Source organism: Apium graveolens, chromosome 5, assembly GCF_009905375.1.
Source record: "Apium graveolens cultivar Ventura chromosome 5, ASM990537v1, whole genome shotgun sequence".
NCBI lineage: Eukaryota > Viridiplantae > Streptophyta > Magnoliopsida > Apiales > Apiaceae > Apium > Apium graveolens.
The window spans coordinates 3,467,000-3,480,943 of record NC_133651.1 but is presented as its reverse complement, the minus strand read 5'-3'; the positions used below and the strand labels follow the sequence as shown (position 1 = coordinate 3,480,943).

Sequence of the window (13,944 nt, the reverse complement as noted above, 5' to 3'; positions counted from 1 at the left end):
ATATATTAAATATAATATTAATATAAATTAAAATATAAGATTTTTAGGTAAAAAAATTATAAAATATATGAAAAATATATATTTAGATCTCATATTTATACAATATAATGAAATTAAATAATATTTTAAAAATAAATATGCATAAATTTATTATAATTCTACATATATTCATAAAAAATATTAAAATTTAATTATAATATTTATTTATGTCGTATACTTCGTGTCGTGTACTTGAAGGTTAAACACAAAACCGACACTAAATCTCGATCGTGTACTTTCGTATCGTGTACTAAAAATGCAAACACAAATACTAAATTTTCGTGTCGTTTCGTGTCTTGTAAGTCATGTCGTGTCCAAAATTGCCGGGTCTAACGTAGATAGAATACAATGCAGAATACTGTATATAATCTTCTATATATTTCTTATAACAGTGAAATCATGTGTAGTGATTTTATATTTGATCCATTTTTTTTAAAATTCTAATTTTATTCATAAAAAACTTTTTAGTGTGAAAATTAAAATTGAAATATATATTTATGTATGATCTACGGGGTTCTTTTTTTTTTGCTAAATAATCTACGATGTTCTTTACTGTTTGGGTGTTAAAAGGAGCTATCAAACATTATGTATCACATTCAGATTGATCACATTGCAATTAAATAGGATTAATAGGATGTGGTGGCAAATGAATTCACATCGATACATATAATTAATAAATATATTATTCTGATCACACTATCCAGTATATTTCACAGAGATTAATGTTTTAATTTCTTAATTTAATTCGAGATTAATATTCTAGACATGCATGTCTAGAACAAATTAAATAAATTACAGGATCTTTTCTAACTCCATTACAATCCAGTGTCCAGTGTACAATTATATAAAATACAAGTCTAAGGGGTTATTTGACAAAAATCATTTTTATCTGAATAATTAATATTTCTGAATAAATTGAACAATCCAAAATCTGAATGTTAAATGAATAATTTTATTTGGCCTATAACTTCTTTCTGAATGATATATTTTTTCTGATAATTATAAAAAATAAAATATTAAACATTACGAATCTAAATATGTTGATAACAATGTATTAAAAATAACAATGTATGTTGATATAGATACATGTATTTTAAATTTTATTAAATAAAATATAGATGCGAGTAAAAAAAGATATGAAGTATATTAAATATGTATTAAATTCATTTTTCGAGATAAAAATGATCTATCATGAAACGGTTTTTTAATGTGTGTTAAGGGCACACAATAAGCACTAAGCATGGTGCATTTTAATTGGTAATGATCTAATCATAAATATTGATACCCTATATTTACAACTCCACCAATAAAATATATCAAACTCCTAAAATTTAGCTATTATTAACACACATTAAAAAGACCGATTATGAATCAGAAAGTGCATGTTACAAACAAATATACATTCAGTTACAACTTACAAGTAGGCAACAATATATAAGACCAAAATAATGTACTATACAATTTCAACACTTTACCAACATAAAATTATTGTATAACGTAAATAGTTTATTGATCAATTGCACTACAACTACAATCCTCCAATTATCTAACGTAAATCGGAATTATTCTCCGGCATGTTCCCGGCGTGACGTAACCCTAAAGTCAAGGATACATCACCTGCAGTACTAGTGGTCCCGAATTTTGCAGACCCTGATCCGATACCAGCACTCGCGGTGGCTGTTCTGATGAATCGCTGTTGTTGTGTATTGATTGCGAGGTGTGAGAAGTCGTTATCAGCATTGCTCATAATTATTTCTGATCTTGATGCTGCTGGTGGTGCTGTTGTTGTACGAGTCGCAGTTGTAGTATGCGTCGTTGTGGTGGTGATGTTGGTATAAGGCGTTGGGGTTTGGGCATGAAAGGCCTCTCTTTCTTCTGTTTCTTCTTGCTGGTACATGTCTTCTACCATGGGTTTCCACAGTCTCACCCTTGCATTTATGAACCAGTTCGATACCTGCAAAATATTATGAAACATTACTTTAATAACGAAATTAATTAATGTTTTATAATCTACATTTTCATAATCTTTTATCATGTAAGAAAGTCACGTGTTGTAGCAAGTTTTTTATAACTTAAAACTTATAAGTAACTTTTTGTTCGGAAAAAAAAATGGGTAACTTATTATAAAATGTATGTATTTCTGAGTTATAAGGATCTTTAAGTTATTTCTAAACAGACATATATAGTATTATGCATGGTAACAAAAATCGGTCAATTTTTCAAAATTTGTCGATAAATCGCTCAAAAATCAGTCAAAAATATTTGTCCGATTTGACCGATTGCCGATAAATCATCCAATTTTTTAAAAATCGTTCGATAAATCGTGAATCGATACCTCAATCGAATGATTCCGATTTCCAAAATCTGTAAGCGTGATATTATGTATTAATGCGGTATATGATGTATTAATGTTGGAATGTGAATGTATATAGATAAACTCATATAGCATAGAGGTAGAATTTTGAGTTTTTTAATTAAAAGACTTGACTAACTACATGCAAGTGTATATATGCTGCAACTAGGCTTCTTTAAATAGTTGTTGTCACCTGCATATATATTTATAGTTGCCAGTAATCTCATGAGTCATGATCATATACAAAAGTTACTTTCACGCTCAAAAGACTTGAGTCATTGAAACACATGAATAAACCATTTAATACGAATTATAGAGATTTCAGCATTATTTACTATTACCTAGTACCTGTGCTATAACTAATGCATTCTCTTAATTTTAATATGTTTGAAACCTAATTGGCACAGTAATAGCTGGGAAGTGTAAGTAATTAGATCAGTCACATTTATAATTAATTACCCGTGTGGTGTTTCTTCAGGTACAATACAATTAGCTAGATAGTGAAACATGCTGAAATGGTCAAGATTGCTTCAGAGTACAGGGAGTCCAATTAGTGTAGAAATAGGCAAGTTTTGTTTGGTGTTACTCCAAAACGAAAAAGATGAGAAAAGAAGAGCAAACAGTTGTGATATCTGATCAAGGGGCAGTAAAGTTGCTTAGAAACATGGCATTGCATGAGGAGTCTCTCTCTCGCTGGGGTACACACTTTACTTAACCTATTTATTGATTCTCGTCGTGTGGTTGGATACTGCAGATGAGAGAGAGAGAGAGACTGAGAGAGAGAGAGGGAGAGAGAATGATGCTGAGAGAGAGAGAGAGATTGAAGCAGAGAGAGAGATTCGTATATATGAAAGTGTTTATATGTACACACGGTATTTATCAGCAGCAAACTCTCCTATGTGTTGTCTCTACTTTACTTGTCTTCACTGCTCTAAGCCTCTAACACTATTCCCAAAGTTATTTCACTGTTTCAGAAATTGTCTTTGATTGCTATGCAATCATAGTCCATCCAGACAACTTACCAAAATCAATATTGGTAATATAATTACAATATGTTAATATAACCTAAAATCCATGCAACTCTGCTTAAACGATTCATCACTCATATTTTCATTTATATTTTGATCATGTTAATTTCAGTTCCAGGTCATTAGATATATTTAAATGTGTTATATTATACTTTTTTTGGTATTATAAGATCACGTTGGAGTATTACTCTGATATTTTAAAATTTTAGACGGAGTTAGGTATTCGACAACCGGTTACCTAACAAAATTATCATAATTCTATTAATCCTGATTTCAAGTATACGAGTCAGATATTTATCCTTATTCCATGATTTCTATCTCTCTTCTGTTAACTTGTATAGGCATAATTAAGTATATAATTAGTAATAATAAGAAAGATGATGATCAGTATATAGCAGCAACATATATACGTTATATACATTATATGCTCGTGTATGTTATATGTGTGTGATTGTGAGAATGACAAGAGCTGCAAGAATGGAGAAAGTAGAACCTGGTTTCTTGAAAGACCAGTCTGCCGCGACAGCAGCTGTTTATCTGCGTCGCTTGGATACCTGTTAAAGTTACCAAAAAATACTGGCACATCACATACTACACTTTAAAACATCAATTACAGAGTCACGCTGCAGCTAGACATGATATACTCACTCACACACGTATTTACGGGCAGATGATTGTTGCACCACATTTTTTCAATCTTATAATTTTGCCCTAATTAAGCACGGTAAGAATAAGTGAGGTCCTCCGCATTCACATCGAAAAAACAGTGTTACTCATTACCGTTCTTAATAAGCGCAACTATGGTTTACATGCATGTATTGGTGTTGGTATATGAAAAAGATCATTTATAAGCTTTCAAATTATTATAGATTTCGGAAATCAGAATTAATCGATTGAACTATCGATTTGTGATTTATGGAGACATTTTTGAATATCAGATGATTTTTCGATAATAATATAATTTATCACCGATTTTACAAATCAGTCAAATATTTTTGATAAATTTATCGATAATTTTAAAAAAACGCCCGAGTTCTACAACATAGGCTTCCATTAATAAATTATTATTATTTTCTCGTAGGTAACCCGCAACCGCTACCCTTCGGGTGCGTACGGGATAAACTCTACGGACTCACACAATAGCCTGCAAATCACGTGAACCAGACTCTGGCCCAAGAGACATCATCATAAATTCTCCTCCCGTGGGATTCGAACATGTGACCAAAAGGATAGTTGTCCTCTCTTTAACCAGAGAGCCAACCCTTGCGAGCGGCTTCTTTAACCAACTGAGACAACTTGCAGTTGGCTTCCATTAATAAATTGAAAAACAGCTGACAAAATTCTCATACAAATCCTCACCTAGATCCACCAAATTAATGAATACTACCATGTTTGTGCATTTAGTTAAGAGGTATGATTATATAGCAGAAAAGACAAATTGTACAGTACTGCAAACACACATGGTGTACATGGTATGTGCATATGTAGTACTCGTCCTTACCCAGAAATCGAAAAGAAACAGTGATTAAATTGAACAAGAAAAAACTTTTATCAACATTAAAGGGAAGATGGTACATAATGTACCGCTTATCCGTTCGCTAGATCAGTGCTGAACCATATCTACACACACCCCTGACATTTCAATTTGGTATTACCATGTGATCTCATTGTACTTTTGCTTCACATTTCACTTTTTTAACTACTGTACTTAATTGGCAGCAGACTTCATTACTACTCCCTCCGTCCCGTTGAGGTTTGATTTGGACATGTAGATTAAGAAAATATGGAATGTAGTGGGAAAAAGTAAGAAAAATGGGAAAGTGGTGATATCTGTCAATATATAATACTCCTTCCGTCCCGGTTAAGAAATCTGTATAAGTAGTGAAAAGGAGAATGAAGAGTGGATGAAGTGATGAGTCTCATTGATTTTTAATATATAAAAGAGAGATATTGGCGTAAAAGTAGTGTGAAAAGGGAGAAAAGTGGTGGAACGCATTGACTATTTTTGATAAGTTTTGAAATGTAAAGAATTGGATGGTACATCCTTAAACTTAAAAGAAAAGTGTAAAGAAATGGTTGAGACAGAGGGAGTATATAAAGTTAGTGTAGTTAAAAAAGCAATTAATGTAAGTTGTTGTAGTTAATTTTTATATTATATATTTTTTACTATTTTTGGTAAGTTTTGAAATATATAGAAATAAATAAGACGTTCAAAAAAGAAAGTGTATAAGAATGAATGGACAGAGAGTATAAGATATACATTGTTTCATCTCATAAATAAGAACCCGAACCTGGAACGGAAGTTCCGGAACTAAGAGAGCTAACCTAGGCTGTATACTCGGTGGAACCACAAATTTTTAGAGTTGATGAAAAAAAATCATGTATAAATTAGCTAGCAAAAGTAATTTTTAAGCTGACTGCATTTTTCAGAATCCTAATTCAGGTTCAAGTTTACTGTTACAACCGTTTTTCACGTAATAAATACTCATGCATGCAATGCAACTATGCATACTAACTTTAAGGATATTAATTTTCCAGATTTGCTCCTAGACCAGAAATACACACGCATGGAGCTGGAGCTGATCAGTCATGACAGCAGAGAGAGCAAATATTTATTGTGTGTAGAAAGGGGATAGTTCGGGGATAAATGTATGTTATAAAATATTTTAAGTGATATATGAAAATGGAAAGTGCTTAATGACATGTGTTGGATTTTAATTGGAATGATCCGCTGCATTCACATCAACAACACCACTTAAAACACCCGACATCAAGTGTCATGTCATTAAGTACAATTTTTTTGTACAAAATTCTGTACACCTAGCACTATTCTATGAAAATATGTCACTCATGCATTTACATCAAAACCCCCTAATTTATACGTATTACGAAATTATTTTGTTCTGTATTATAACTACATGAAAAACAATCATTTTCTATCATGCGTTTGGAAAGAAATAACCATAATCCCGTAGGAAATAACCATTTACATATATGTTATAATATACTCATGCTTTAGACCAGTCCCGAGAAAAGAATAGATAATAAAGGATTATATTAAAAGATAAAAATAATCAACTTACGGGTGAAGAAACCGCTCAAAAACGGCCATTTTCTATCATGCATTTGGAAGGAAATGGCCATAATCCCGTAGGAAATAACCATTTACATATATGTTATAATATACTCATGCTTTAGACCTGTCCCAAGAAAAGAATAGATCAATAATAACGGATAATATTAAAGATAAAAATAATCAACTTACGGGTGAAGAAAATGCTCGAAAAGCCAAGCACGCAAAATGTTGACAGAGCGTTCAGGCAAGCCTCTTTGAGGTCTCCAAGCTTCTTGTTCCATCATGCCCATCTGATGAAAAGCTCTTTGGTGTCTGAGACTTTGTTCAAGCAGCTTAAGCCTTGGAGTCTCTCCTTTAGTGACACCAGATGTACCAGCTGCTCCATCTTTCTCTCCCAAAAGCTCACAACTTATCTTTATTTGTGCCCCTATCGCATCCTTTAAGCATCTAAAGTGTCGTGACATCGCTTTCTGCGCCAGCGTCGTGTACGGGACCGCTGATCCATATCCCATCACCATGTCATATGAGTTTACCACCATTTGCATTTGTTCGCAGTAGTGATTGTATCTTCGCTCTACCTGCAATAGTACTAGCGTTAATTCTATTCTTTTTTTTTATCGTAGGTAACCGCTGCTGCTACGCTTCGGGTGCGTACCGAATAAACTCTACTGGTTCACGCAACTATTCTCTCTTTTCACTAGCTAAATACACTTTAATTAAATGAGTAAATTAATTTTTTTTTAAAATTTCATTAAATTAGGAAACTTTAGTTAATAGGAGCCTTAAAATACGTGCCGAACCCCCGTCTCCGATGTAAAGAACCTAGAAGTACATAGAGAGTATTAAAGATTGTAAACTACTCATATTTGTAAATGTTTATCCTCTATTGTGTCAACATCATATGTTTAATTCCTACTCACTCGAAATCTGTTCGAACATATACTCGTTTGTAAGTCATAAAAGGCGAATTATTCAAAAAAGAAGAAGAGAAGAAGGTAAGATGCCTATTTTTATATTGTTCGTTAGAATTAAAGAATATCCTCGTGTTTCTTGCCTTTAATTTGTATATATATATTTCACCAAATTGTATAATAGTTTAGAATTGTTGATGATATAGTCGTACAACTGTACCTGTAATTTCTTATATCAACTCACTTGCCGGCGCCATGCAATTTCTTGATCTAAATTAATTATGCCAAGTTATGATTAACTAATTAGTATTACCCAAGATTTCTTTGCACGGGACCAGCAAAGCTGATTATATTAATACTATCAAACCTTAATTAATCAGAGTGTAGTAGACAAGTAATTGCAGATTGATGACATGATGAGATGAAAAGAAAACTAAAGAGATGGAGTGGGAGAATGGAGGATAGGATACGTGCCTCATCGAGCATCGATAAAAGCTTGACCTTACGCCTCTGGTGATCGATTCGTTCACTAGCTGACAGTGGTGGAGGAGGAGGATCCTTTGAAGAAGAAGCTGCAGAACCATTAGCACCGGTACCTGCAGAAGTACTAGAGGTTGAATTAGGGTTTATTGAATTTTGCCTCCCGAGTTGCTTATTCGTCGTCTTGAATTGACCTCTACCAACGCTACAAAACTCTTCCAACAGTTCTTGAGCGGCCTTCAAGTACTTAGAACCTCTCAACACATTCACCACTCCTAACGTCGAATTAGACCCGAACCCAAACTGATTCTGACCCCCAACCACTTCACCTTGTAAATGCATTCCTTGATTATGACTTATCCCCAAATTTTGCGTATTGTTCTTGTACGGATAATGTACATTTGAAGCATTTTGTCCTCGGCTGCTCATTTGATTGAAGTATATTATTCCACTACTATCGCCCATCCTAAATTCCTCAGCTTTTGCAACTTCCAAATGCTGTAGAGAAGAAGACAGTGATAACGAAAGACCTTGGCCATGGCCATGGCCACGGCCAAGGCCGTGATCAACTACATGACCAGTAAGATGAGACATGTTATTATCAGTTTGATTGACATGAATAGTGGCTGCGGCATTTCCAGGTGGAAGCCAAGTGAATTGTTGAGACGATGGCTCGAAATTGGCTCCAACCGACGGAGGCCCTTGAAAGACTTGATGATGAAGTGTAGAATTAGCAACAGAAGGAGAAGGTGAATGTGACCTTGCTGATGAAGGATTCATTAGAAAAAGTTGCATGGCAGCGTCTGATGAAGCATTTAAATTATTTCTCGATATCTCTCTTCCTTGTTCTTGAAGATGATTATGATGATGAGATGAATTAATAGCACTACTACTACTGTCTCGATCATTTATATTCCCGTACCAATCTTGTGTCGGTGGCCTTGTCATATTCCGGTGATGATGATGAAAATTAGCAGCCAACATCTGATGCTCTAATAATTCAGTAGCCGATGAAGCTGCAGGACCAGACGAATAATTAAACATTTCAGATAACATCCCCGCTGTTTCAAAATTATTCCCGGTAGAATCTTGTTCCATTGTCACTAACATCGGCGCCTCGAGACCTTGTAATCTAACTTTATCCTTCCGGATCTGCTGCTCTATTAGTTGTGATCTGTCCATCCCATTAGAGAAGCTGAAAATTCCACTACCCGAGCCTTGGTGTTGACGATACTCTTCAGACATCGAAAAATCAAAAGAATTCACACTATGAATACTCCTTCCAAATTTCGAAGCAAATCTTTGTGCTAATAATTCCATCTCTCCTTTATCTTCATAATCATCACCTAATTCTACTTTAGCCGGCTCAAAATTGAGATCGCGAACACGCACAATGGATCCGTGCCGTAGCTAGCAAGCTGGTTCAAACAAATCAAGAATTATTCGCAAGAAAACTAACATATGGTAGTAGTAGGGTTGTTTTTACAATAAAGTATTGTTAGAGAAGAAAAATTGATTATAGTAAGGTATGGCAAGCTAGTGGATGAAAATCATATAAATGTAAAGAAACTACTTTTTTCTAAGCTTTTAGAAATCAATAATCACGTAACGTTATCCTCAGTATAACGTATGGTCTTTCTAATGTGTGCTCATGGGCACACACAGTAACACACCTAGCCGGAACACGAATTGAAACATCGTTTTCTAGCTGGTGAAAACAATTGAAAGTAAAGTGAGTAAAAGTAGACCTTCTCTCACCTTCAAATCTGCCTTTTAATGTGTTTGATGATCATGAGTTGATTAGCCTCTTGTTCATCTATATATGTATCTTCTTGGCTTTTTGATGGTGCAGCTGCAGTCGACTTCTGAAAGAGAGATGAACAACAAATAATACAATAATATTCTACACACTCCACTATATTAAGAACATGGAGTTAAAAGAATATATATGTTTGTGTAAATAAATGTGTGTGTATAAATCTCTCTCTCTCTTCCTTTTGGAACACATAATGTCCAGGAGAGAGAAGACGAAAATGAAGTCGTTGTTCATCCACACCTCCTCTTCCTTCACTCATTATTTTATCTTTTATTCCTTCCTTGAATTTAAATTGTAATGGTTAAATTATACTAGAATAATAGGTGATAACAATACTCTAGTGACTTACTATTCTTAGTCATGTTTTTTAAAAGAAGATGATAATTAACGCCAACGAAAGAAAAAATAATGAGGTTCCATATCGTAATATATTATCTTCATCTCAAATTAATTACTTGTATATTTTGATTTTTATTCGTACTTTAAGTTACATTGACGGCATAACTTAAATTACGATCACTGCTCCAACAAATTCGACAAGATTAACAAGATTAACTACAATCACTTCTCCAAAAAAATTGTTTTATGAAACCTGCTCAACTACGATCACTTCTCTAACAAATTCGACACGCTATTCCCAACAAAAATCTATACTGTATACTTTTATACTAAACAATAATAATCACAATGTGATATATTTTGGTTAAACTGGTTATCCCCTTATTTGGCTATTAAAAATAAAAATAAATAGTGTTATGTATCTACTAAACTATTAAATTTCTAAACTACTATACATAGTATTCTTATTTCTGCTAAATTACAATCACATACTATATATTCTATCATAAATCTTTAATTATAGTGTACATTTATATAACTATATAAAAATTATTATATGATTGAATAAATAAAATTTTAAAAATAATTTAAATATTAATAAGTTTGTAATTATAGTGGAGAATTTTTTTTAAAACGACAGAAGAGAAGAGAAAAAGAAAATTATTCAATAAATGACAACCATTTTGCACTATTTATTCTTCACTCTCGTTCAGTCTGTTGTATCTGGTTCAGTCTTTTGTACCAAAAAATTCGGGATCATTTTGAGTAATTGAACATACATTTTTAAGGAACAAAAAGCTTATAAATAAATATAACTACTGAAAATACAATCTGAAATCTGAATGACAGGAATGGCCTCGGTTGAGATGGCTCTGTTTACAGCCGTGTAAGATGTTGACACAATTAATATTTAGGCAGAGCAAGACGATTGGCGAGAGAGATACATTTTTATTTACTGCTAGTTTTGTATCACTCATTTGCAATAGTACTTTTGGAAATTAGTGTCTTTGTCTTGGGCTTAGCTAATAAATTAGTGTCTTCTTCATTGACCTACGTTAACAAACCAATTAAACAAATAAAAACCCTAGTAATCGATGACGTATGTGCATGAAGCCATCATATGTATCACTAAAAGGATTTGCGTCATCAAATCAAGTTAAAAAGGATTTCTAGTTATAAATATGTGTAACTTTTTTTTGACTAATTGCCTTACATGCCTTACAATTGAGTATCTGTCCTAACAAATTTCGGGGTGAGCCGTAGGGGTGGCAAAATCGGACACGACTCGAAACCCGACACGAACCCAACCCGTAAAAGTACGAATTAGGGTTGAGGATTTTGACTTTCGGGTTGGGTAAAAATTTACCCCAGAAAATCGGGTCATTTTCGAGTTGATCCGAAATACCCGAATCCGACCTGTTTATTTAAATAATTAATATATGTATTATATATGTATATAAATGGTAGGTTATATTTTATAAATCATTTTTAATATTGTGTTTTATTATATTTCTATTATTTCTATTAATTTTGGCATAACATTTTAATTTTGTAATGATAATTATTTTTTTTAATTTTAATTTTATTAATTTTTTTTAAATTTTGGGTTATTTCGGGTCAAACAGGTCAATTTCGGGTTACTCGGATACCTACCAGACCGGGTTCGTATCACAATTTTTGAACCCGTTTCGGGTCGGGTCGGGTTCGGGTCAAACAAAAAAAATCAGGTACATCCAACCCGACACGAACCCGACCCAAAACCCGAAATTGCCACCCCTAGGTGACCGAGAATCAAACCCAAAATCTAAGACGATAAAAAATAAGTTATTAACCACTTGAGTTATCTCATCGCGCTCAATATATGTAAGTTTAAAACTGCTAAATCACCCCAATAATGTTGTAACAAGAATGGAATATAAGATATTTTTCACAAATATTTTTAGAAAATAAAAAAGAGAAACATGATATAAACTTAGGTTGGGTTTGTGGGGTAGTTGATACCGAAAGTTTGAAAATCACGCATAACCGATTACAGTTAAGAAATGTCAAGAAGATATATGTAGGTGTGCATGTGTATATCTATCTACATATATATTGATTTAAATTTTTAACAAAAAGTGGAGGTCGGAGTTATTTTTCGGTTCACTTAATGCAACTTTAGAGTTGCGCATAACTTGCGGGTAATATTTGTGCACAGCTAATATTTTACAAAAATTTCAGGATTAAGACATGTCAATAAAATTATGGTTAAATATAATGTCTCGTTTATTATATGGTCAAATTCTAGCTCATTTATTATATGATCAAATTTATGCAATTTATTGTTATATATCATTATCTATGATCAAATGTATTCGCTTAATGATAAGTCTCATGTGAATAAAATTACGGATTAAGTATCTTTACGTAATTATTATCCGCACTATTTTATGTATTATGTACTAAGTCGAGGATTTTCATAAAAACAATCTCCCTACTTTTAAGACAGGGCAAGGGCTGCCTATAGTTTACCTCCCCGACCCCGCTTTGATCGAATTATACCGAGTACGTTTGATTTGATTTGATTTATTAAAGATGGTGAAAGACGTGAGTATTGTTCAAAAATATTAATAAATGAATGCAAAACCATGAACAGTGCAAAAAATTATATTAAGGTGATTACTTTCAGAAGATTACAATGAATAATTATTCTTTTTACAAATAAAATAGAATACAATCATTAAAATATCGGAAAATAATCGGAACAAATCTCCTAACTAATGATACAACATAATTGTAATACAAATAAACAAATAATTATCTTATTTTCAGACTGCTTTACAAATAAAATAAGATTCTTTTAAATAAATTATAATAATTTTCCCGCCAATCTACCCAACACCAGCCCCGAAGTTAGTAGCATTTTTAATGTGGGGAGTCCCGGTCTCTAAGTGTTACTACTTTACTTTTTTTACTTGAAATAACTAAAACAAATTGTAAGATTATACAAACGTGATTCGTCCAACGTAATTGCAAGAAATAATACTACTCTTTGTACTTAATAATTAATTCAAACATTTGTAATATTTTCTCCGCAACAATATATTACGATTTAATTTATTCTGTGCATGGGACCTTACTAGATTATATTTTATTATATATTAGATTTTGATGATGCCTCAAAATTTGTCTTCTTATTGAGAATAAGGTCCTCCAATCATACACTTGACCTCGTAAAAGATGCTGCCCTTTTAAATTCCTTCCTGTTAATTTATTTTCGTGTACCCTAAATGTTTTAAACATAATAAATAAATATGATCCTGTATAATATCTATTTTAGTTAACTAGATTTTATTTCTTAGGATATTTATATATGCATGAAACGTACGGAAATACATACAATATATTGAGTAAATTTTTATGGAGTACACCTTTTTGTCAGAGTATAATGACTCCATCTATATTCTGCAAATAAAATATGTTGTAAAGCGTGTTATTTTGTTAAACATGTTATACAAATAGCATAACTTTAACAAAATCATGCAAATCTCATATATTTACGGTACAATATGTATGTTCAGCAAGCAATATGTTCTGCAACATGAACATTTATGTTCTGCAAACTAAACATGTTTTGTAGAATAATATATTTTGCAATGTTCTGCTTGTAAAATGTATGCTATCTACAAGATTTATTATCACTACAAGAAATCTGGCCATTTACGACGGTTTTTTTGAACTGAAATCGTCGTAATTGAGCCATTTACGACGGAAAAAATTCGTCGTTTTTGGTCGAGTAGTAAGTTCGTTTTTTCGTCACAAGATAAAATTGCGTCGCAAGTTAGGAAGTAGGGGCCCACATACTCAATAAAATAATAAATCAACTTACGACGGAATTTATTGTCGTAAAATACCAAAATACG

At 32.6% G+C, this 13,944-nt stretch overlaps 1 protein-coding gene across 1 annotated transcript; it reads right to left on the bottom strand.

Moving 5' to 3' along the window:
* Positions 1 to 1,446: 1,446 nt before the first annotated feature.
* LOC141662010 (BEL1-like homeodomain protein 2) lies at positions 1,447 to 9,910 on the bottom strand. The gene is made up of 5 exons (XM_074469058.1): positions 9,646 to 9,910; positions 7,878 to 9,305; positions 6,686 to 7,070; positions 3,914 to 3,974; positions 1,447 to 1,993 (listed from the first exon to the last, which is right to left on the bottom strand). Exons 2-5 carry the CDS (start codon positions 9,205 to 9,207, stop codon positions 1,586 to 1,588), a joined length of 2,184 nt encoding a protein of 727 aa, XP_074325159.1. The 5' UTR covers positions 9,208 to 9,305; positions 9,646 to 9,910; the 3' UTR covers positions 1,447 to 1,585.
* Between the last annotated feature and the right edge of the window lie 4,034 nt (positions 9,911 to 13,944).